Source organism: Lolium perenne, chromosome 1 (assembly GCF_019359855.2).
Source record: "Lolium perenne isolate Kyuss_39 chromosome 1, Kyuss_2.0, whole genome shotgun sequence".
NCBI lineage: Eukaryota > Viridiplantae > Streptophyta > Magnoliopsida > Poales > Poaceae > Lolium > Lolium perenne.
This window is the reverse complement of record NC_067244.2, coordinates 73431358-73439985: the sequence shown is the minus strand read 5'-3', so window position 1 is coordinate 73439985 and position 8628 is coordinate 73431358. Positions and strand designations below refer to the sequence as shown.

General features: G+C 46.4%; 1 protein-coding gene across 2 annotated transcripts; it reads right to left on the bottom strand.

The window, feature by feature from the left end:
- Positions 1-610: 610 nt before the first annotated feature.
- LOC127297323 (serine carboxypeptidase 2) lies at positions 611-4900 on the bottom strand. Of its 2 annotated transcripts, XM_051327620.2 has the most exons (9): positions 4502-4900; positions 4326-4421; positions 4141-4233; positions 3968-4053; positions 3632-3895; positions 3390-3520; positions 2922-3017; positions 2309-2414; positions 611-882 (listed from the first exon to the last, which is right to left on the bottom strand). In XM_051327620.2, the coding sequence occupies exons 1-9, from the start codon at positions 4869-4871 to the stop codon at positions 718-720; spliced, it is 1407 nt and encodes a 468-aa protein (XP_051183580.1). In that variant the 5' UTR covers positions 4872-4900; the 3' UTR covers positions 611-717. The 2 variants fall into 2 exon arrangements, with proteins under 2 accessions (XP_051183580.1, XP_051183586.1); XM_051327626.2 differs by lacking the exon at positions 2309-2414.
- Positions 4901-8628: the final 3728 nt, after the last annotated feature.

The following is an 8628-nucleotide window of genomic DNA, read 5'->3' as shown; positions in this document are numbered from 1 at the left end:
AGCTCCCACACGGCGACCATGACCTCGTCGAGGCGGCTAAAACACGCGTACACCGGGAGGAGGCGGGAACCATGTCGGCAAGAGGTACGAGCACCACCTCAATCCGGTCGCTCGGCCGAAAGTCACGCGCATGACCCCCCTCCACTTAAATCCGCCGAGAAACATGCGGAAGATGGGTACATGCCAGTACGGGGCGTTGGCATGGCAGTGAAGAGGGAGAGGAGGATGCCGACCCTAGGGGAGGATGCACAGCGGCAGAGTGAGAGAAGGATGGAGAGAAAGAGGAGGAGAGGGACAGGGGCAGCAACAACCTTCCATGGTGGCGGCGGCATCGACAGGCAATGGCGCAGGGCTGCATGTTGTGAGAAAGGGAGGATAAGATGTGTGCCCGGAAGAAGAGAAAAAAGAGCGTCTCAGGATGTCCAACCACTTGACCGAGCACCTATTTGACCTGTCGAGTGAGACAAAATAAAACACTAAAAGATATTGGATGATCCACCGTAGATATCATGGAATTGTAGATGTGCAAATTTTACATCTACTGGCTTGTATACGGGATTGAGGATGGACGAAAACGTAAAATCAAGATGGATGAAAGCACAATTCGACGGAAGAAATCAAGGAAACATTAACTCCTTTATTATTTGCTATAGATATACATTAGGTATAGATTGCTTCCACACTTAGATTACAGTTTGACTTCTATCTCTTTCTTTGTTAAGCCAAAGTTTCATTTTTTGTATGTCCTGGCATGGGCTTGCCCTGGAGGAAGTGCTGAAACATGATGAGGGCTTGCCGTGGGCGGTGCAGAGGAACCTCATGACCCGCGCCTCGGACAGTCACCAATGTGAGGCCCTCGTATACCTGGCTCCAACCACCAACCTGATCAAGAAATGCATCACACAAGCACTGGTTAATTATGTTCATGATTTCGTAAGAAACAATTAATTATGCTCGTTACATGTATTATTAGTAGTTAAGAAAAACAAATACCGTTTCTAGTGATAAAATGTGTGCGGCATGTCGCATGCAGAGTGCAATCTCCATAGGACCATGTGAAATTTGCGAAGATAATAAAGTAATTATACAAACTAGCATGGTGGTCCTCGAAGATGCAAAGGCACCATCTTAAGTGGTTGGAGAGTTTCTGAGAAAGAAAGTTATGGTTTCATGGATATCATATTTTATGGTTAGAAACGTTTCATACAAATTTCTAGTATATCTATTATTTCCGGTCTTATGCTAACTATAATTTTAGATAATAGATCAACTCAATAATATATAATTTATATACACTGATGTGATATTATCTAGCTTTAAAAAGATCAATGTTCTGAGATCCAACTATATGGATAAGATGCTTAAACCAATTATATTAATATTTTTTACCCGTTTGATTCCTAAATTCTTATTTTGCAGCCTTACACGGAATGTTTTTGTATAGCTTTTTTTGGAATATTTCACATCTGTTTTTATTTTTGCTTCAAATTTATTATGTAGTTTGTATTTTAATTATTTTTTATACTCAATCATCCACATTGATAGATCTATGCACTCAAGTATGTATTTATCATTTATCTTTTCGTATATACTATATAAGTTAAGTTATTGCAAATATTCCCACCCAAAAGCCCGCTTTCAGCGTTCTAGCCTTTTTTAGTTAGCTAAGCTTGTGTTAGGTTTTTAAATTTTCGTGAATGGACTCAGCTATTTCTACCGACCTAGCTAGCAGTGTACCTTTTTTTTTCTTTTTCTCGAACATACTCAACTAGGGTATGTGTACATTGTTTGATTGCAAAAATGGAAGAACACATGTATACGTTTTTTTTCCTACAGAAGTCGGACACGGCTAGCTAGCATCTCTAAGTATTTTTCTGAATTGACATGGCCATTTGTTTAGTCACTCACGGGAGTTCACGTCTAAAAGGTTTTTCTCAACCGACTCAGCTAGCTGTATGCCCTACCAAAATGACTTTAAACATTTAAACTGTAGACACGTATCAAAACTACATATAATCGCTCTAGGTATGAACGTGTTAAAAGGAAACTAAACAGTTACGTCATTAATAATCTTTCATAAATCTTATCTAATAATAATTTAGATGATATGGATTAACCTCGTAACTCTATAGAACCATGTATATATTGCTTGAACTGATCTAGTGTATTTCCATGCCCATCAAAGCATGTCAGTGATTTTATTTATTTTTTTCGTTAAAGCATGCTTTAGTACATAAAAAATAATTTTATTTATGTATAATTAAGCAAATTATAAGTGGAATACAGCTCTAAGTGGAATGATGCTGACCTCTTGGACATCATACCAAGGATACCAACTATTAGTGGTTGCAAGACCCATAGCGTCGATGGAGTATCTCGTTGCTGTCAAGGGGACTACTGCGTCTGTGTCTCCGCTGGGTAATAAATAAAACAAATATTATTTAAATGTTTAGGTACGGTAACTGAGTTGTTCGGTAGTCCGTATCTATGCAAACTGCTTCGACTGAATAAAACAAATATTATTTAAATGCTTGCATGATGTACAACAGAATCGACGAGAGTACCATTATCTTAGCATGTACTGCTATTAGGGACTTTGTGTAACAAAATGTTACGAACTGAACAATATGAGATCTAATCATTGAGATGCATCATGCATGCACCAATATGCGTATGATTATCTTAGCATGTGAAGTTATAAGGGACGATTTGATTTATCAATATATCCAGAATAAACACTTGTGTGTTTTCTCAAGGAACATAGGACGTGTATAATTTATCTGATAGCAGCCAAGATATTCCTTATAAATTACCTAGCAAAAAAAAAGACTATTGTAGCAGCTGCGTGGCGTTCTGAATAAGTTAAGAAATGATGACGCATTCAATGAAACAATTTTATTTCCAAAAAGGAATAAACTGACCTGAAGACCCATATCCTTAGACCAGCTTCAGTAAGCTCTTTGTAAATAGGAAGCATGGACCTCGGAGCATCACGCCAGTTGTTATAGATGGGGTCACTGCAATTCATTTACTACATAATAAGTCAAGCTAATTTTGAAGTTGCACGTGTATCTGTACTGCGTACAGTTTTGTAATTTCTCGATAAGTGTCATGTACAAAGTGAAAAAAAAGGAACCAAAAAGCAAAGAAAGAAAGCTACTACAAGGCGCTAATATAATGCGGCACAGCTATTTTTGAGATATACTAAAAAATAAAGCTATTTTTGAGATATTCATCTTCACCTCCAACAAGCTAGCTATTACCAAAATAAAAGCGATAGACACTTCAACATCCTTTTTGTCCCAGTATTTGAAAACTGAAACCGCTCTACATTTTTCCAATTACAGTATCTATATAGTGTGCAAACTGGAAAGCGAAGGAGCACAGACCTGCAGGTCACCCAGGGGTAGTTTAGGGCGCCGGTGACGTTGGCGTGGAGAGCCCTCTGCACATCCGGCCGGTTGTAGTAGGCCGTGGAGTATCGATCCGTGCACGGGTCATACGATCCGGTCATCCATGGCTGCATATAACTATATAAGTGTGCAACAGCAACCGGTACGGCGTTTTGCTTCGAAAGTTAACATGGCTTTACTGAACGACGACGCTGGAAATCAGGGTCCAGGATACTCACGTAGCGTCCCCTTGGCCGCCGTCGGCTAGCCGTTGCCGTCTCGTTGCAGGTGGGCGTGTAGATGCTGTACAAATCGATGTTGCCCTGCTCCTCGATTGAGACGTTGAATGCGGCGCCACACGCCGGCGACGGGTGGACAGAGGAGTCATGGATGCAGGAGCGATTGAGGAGGCGGTAGGTTTCGTCGGAGACCAGCCCGTGGTTCCACCAGAACTCGAACGTGCCGCGGTAGTCGTGGTAGTCGTCGATCACAGCATTCCCAACCTGCATAATGAATTAGGTTTCAGGCTGCAGCTAGCGATCAGGGCACGCGATGAATGTCAAATTTAGCCCTACCATGAACCCTTTGAAGTTGATGATGGGTTTCTCGATGCCTTTGTTGTTCCGGTGGACGAGCTGGGATAACTCCGGGACATAGTGCCCTGAAATTTCAGGTTATGAAATGATTAGGAGAAGAATTAAGCACGTGAAATTGAGTAGATTGAGGAGAAGAGGACAAGAACTTATGCCTGCATAGCTCTCGCCAGCAATGTAGAAATCGCGATACTTGTAATGCGGGAACTTCTCGAACCATTTTGCCAAGAAAGTGTAGGAGTCATGAGCTGCAAATAAGAAAAATGCCCCTTGTAAATACCGTTGGATGCCATGGGGGCACAATGGCATGTAACTACACAGTGGCATCTAGATAACCTGCCTGTCCTGTTGTCGCCGGAGGTGTAGAGGTCGGAGGTGGTGTTGGTGTACGAGAACCCGACGCCGGCCGGCGAGTCCAAGAAGAGGATGTTGGCCACTGCAAGTTCACACTTCATTATCCAATGCAAGAAGCATGACAGGCATAAACCTTCGATCAATCAAGTTTGGTGCTCCTACCTTTGTTCCACCGGTACTCATTCAAGAAGAGGCCCGCGCCACGCGGCGTGATGCGAAACGCGCCGAGCTCCTCGGAGGCGCCGTACGCGATGGAGGAGCAGCCGGGCCCGCCGTTGAGCCAGAGCACCAGCGGCGCCGGCTGAGCCTCCTCGGGCGCTTCCTGCAGCAGATAGAACAGCGACCGTCCGGCGCTCTTCTCCACCGTGATGTACCCTGAGTACATGTCGAAGTCCACCGGCGGCTGTCCAGGCAGACGGTCGATGCGGTCCGCGGCGTGGCCACTCGCTGCCGCCGTCGCAGCTGGCCGGAGAAGGAACGTCAACACCGCTACTAGAGCTACCAGGGACCTACGGCCGATCATTGTATTCATGATTACAGATGAAACTGTTGGAATTGGTGCAGTGAGCATAAATAGCGAGAAATTGACGTCATTGTTGGTTCGGACCACACGCTTTCCTGATGTTATCTTCTTTTTTCTCCTATAATTCAGTTTATTGACCAAACGTGATTACGACCAGAAATACAAATTTAGAGACGGATTGCGACATTGTCACTTCGGTTACAGGACGCTGAGAGAAAGGGACATGGAATGATGGAAGATAAGAAACGGCGTCGATTGCTTGGAAACCATTTTAGCAAACTAGCTCGTGTGTAATCCTCCGCCCTTTGGTTTGGTCAGCCAAGTAAAGTACACAAAAATATTGGAACATCTTTTAAACAGTAGGCTCAAAAAGCCTGACTTTGAATTAACAAAGCCATTGGCCAGGAAAACAACACAGCTCCAACAACACACACCGACACCGCTGGGGTTACCAGGTTACCATACAAGCACATATCTGAGCAAAAACAGCACCCAAAAACAACAGCAAACGATTACCACCAACTAAGATAAACTTGAAAACTTGAGGTCTTCGCCTCGAGCAAATGAAGAACGAAGGGTGTCGCCGGAAGACCATCACCGGAATCCCTACCAGCCGACTACCCACGAGCAAACGCCGGGCGCAAGTGACCATGGACGAGAAGCAAGAGAACGCCGAGGTCTCAAAAGCAACGCCTCCAAGAAGGGGAGCGACACCAAGGTGACGCCTCACCAACCGGACCAACCTCCCATCAGCGCCAGGACGAGCCTGCAGGCCTTGGTGGCCTCTCCATCCGCCGCCAAGCCACCCCGTCCAGATCCGAGGCCAAAACCGCCTCCAGATCCGCCGTCGAGGAGGCTCGAGCCACCGCCGGCGCCCACGGCCAGTCCGGCCAGCCACCGCCCCCCTGGGCACACACATGTAGCACTGGCAAGGAGGTCCCTTTCCGCCGCGACCTCCCGGGTTGCCGGAGCCACGAGAACCTCCTCACCACCGCCTCAACTTGCGATCGGCCGCCCCTGGCGCAGCTCGCCGGCCACCGCCACGCCAGGCCCCGCCGACCGTTGCCGATCTGCACTGCCACTAGAGGAGGACGCCGTCCCGCGCCGGTCCTCCTCGCGCCAGGTAGTGGAAGGCCCGCCACTGTCGGCACCGCGCGGGCTTTGCCCGGCGGCGCACGCTGGCGGCGGCCGGGGGTGGGGAGAGGAAGAGGAGGTGGAGGCTGGGATCTGGGGTTTCCGCCCCCAGGTCGCACGGGGCGACCAAGGAGCGGGCCAATATTGGAACATCTGGAAATCATGTAGTCTCCCAATGCATAATTCTTTTGCATTGTTAATGCTACAACATCGCCTGAATATAAATTAAAGGACATGATGAAGAAAAAAAAATTCTATGTTCAATTCACAGACTGCGCATTATGTGATACATGTCCAAAGGAAGATATTATTCACCTATTCTATCAATGCAATTTCAGCCAAGGATTCTTGTGGGCTCTTGGAATAGAATGGAACACTGATTTAAATATGTACTATGATATGATCATGGACTCCAACAACAGAAACACTATAAACTTTATGATGGAAATTATGATCACATGATGCTGGAGTTTATGGCATCAAAGAAATGATGCAATTCAGGGTCAAAAAAAAAAAGAAATGATGCAATTTTCATAGATATTGACCCATTTATTGACAGATGCATTTTAAAACATTTCTTTAGACTTGCTATGCATAGAGCTAAGCCTAGCCTTAAAGAAATAATGGAATCATGGCTTGATACATTATGAGCTTGTAATAAGGCACTAGTACAGATCGGGCCTATTAAAGATCGGTGTGGCACACGGAAAGGCCTTTATGTGTGGTGTGCTGCTGAACGCTAGTCTCCAAAAAAGCAGCAGATTGTGTTGAGTTCTCTTTCACACACGATTGCGGGTCGGCTAATTGTGTGTGTACATTATAATATGGCAATCTATTACATTTGGTTTGCGATATTGTAGTATAGTATATTGAAGACTCTGTTTTACAATTTATATTTTGTGATTTTTCGCTCGTTAAAATTTGTGGGCCCAGCCGTCAGCTCTTTTTTTTAACGATTCAGGCATTATCATTTCACGAATCAGCCAAGGTGGCAGCGTGGCATTTTGAGGTTCACCTTTGCGGCGAGATCCAGCGGGTGGCTGTTGTTGTGCCGAGAGCCTGCGGGTGGCTGCTGCTGTTCCGAGAGCCAACGGGCTGCTATTGCTGTTTCGACAGCCAGCGGGCTTCTGCGCGAGCGCGGCGAAGAGGGGGGTGTAGGTGTGGGGGCTCGGCGGAGAGGGTTGTGCGTTGGTATGGTGGTGTGGACGACGGCAATGCGTAGGTGTGGTGGTGTGGGCGGAGAGGGTAATGAGCTTCTAGAAAGCACATGTATGTGAAGAAAATAATTTGCCCGTTAGGTCTAAAGGTACAAAAGATACACGCTTATTTCAATGATTGTATCTTGTACTATGGAGAGGCGTACAAAGATTTAAGTGAATGTCCGATTTGCAAACATCCACGATAAAAGCGTAAGAGAGCAAAAGAAAAGAATAAGGTGGTGTTTGTTTGGGCTTTTTCTGGCTTTTTCAGTGAAAAAGCTATCCGTACCACCTCAGATGGGGGAGCCGCCTCTTCAATTCGACTCTACACTCGCTTATTCGTACCACCTCAGATCATGTGCCCCTCTTGCTCTCTGCTTCCTCCCGCGCGCCCAAATCACAGATCTTCAGGTATGAGAAAACTTGGGCGTTTTCTCCCGAATACAGGGCCCTTGTGGCCTCCGTTTGGGCCCGACCCCAGAACAGATTACCGCCCCGGGCCTCTCTGAGACTTTGTAATGCGCTGAAATGGGTCCGTGCTGAATCCAAACGTTGGGCGAAACAGCGCCGCCGACCAGCTGAGGTAGTCTCAAATTGCAGAAGGGTCCTGGAACTTCTTGATTTGGTTGAAGAACTACGACCCCTTCGGGCCCCCGAAAATCTCTTAAGGGACCGTGTGCGGCTGCACCTTTCGCGGGAATACAAAATCGTCAGTGCCTACTGGAAACAACGCTTCACCTTCCGTCTATGCCGTCTTGGGGAAGACAACATTAAATTTTTTCACGCTTGTGCCTCTACGCGCCTCCGGAAAAATCAAATCAAGGTCTTGCATGATGGGGATAGGGTCGTGTACAACCACGCCGAGAAAGCGGAATTGCTGCGGGATTTCTATATCAGCCTCCTAGGCACCTCCACCCCTCCAATTTGGGATTTTGACCTAGGCTCTGTCATGCACAGGGTTGCTGGCTTGCAGGACCTTGAAAAACCTTTCACCATCCAAGAAGCTAAGGAAGCCGTCTGATCTATGCGCACGGACAGTAGCCCCGGCCCTGACGGTTTCGGACCCGCCTTCTTCCGCACTTTCTGGGACGTGGTCCATCAAGACCTCATGGCCTTCCTCCAGGATTTCTACGATGGGGTGGCCACCCTTGATGGTGTTAACCGAACTTTTATTTCCCTAATCCTGAAGAAGGATGTCGTGCTCACTGCAGACGGCTTTCGCCCCATCTCCCTACAGAACTGCGTCATGAAGATTGTCACCAAAATCCTCACCTCGAGACTCCAGCACTTCATTGAGCGCCTCATTTCCTTTGAGCAATCCGGATTTGTCAAGGGGCGAAGCATAGTTGACAACTTTCTGTATGCGGCAGATGTGGTCCAGAGCTGTCAAACCCGCAAAACTCCCGCGGTGGTTCTCAAGTTAGATTTCAAAA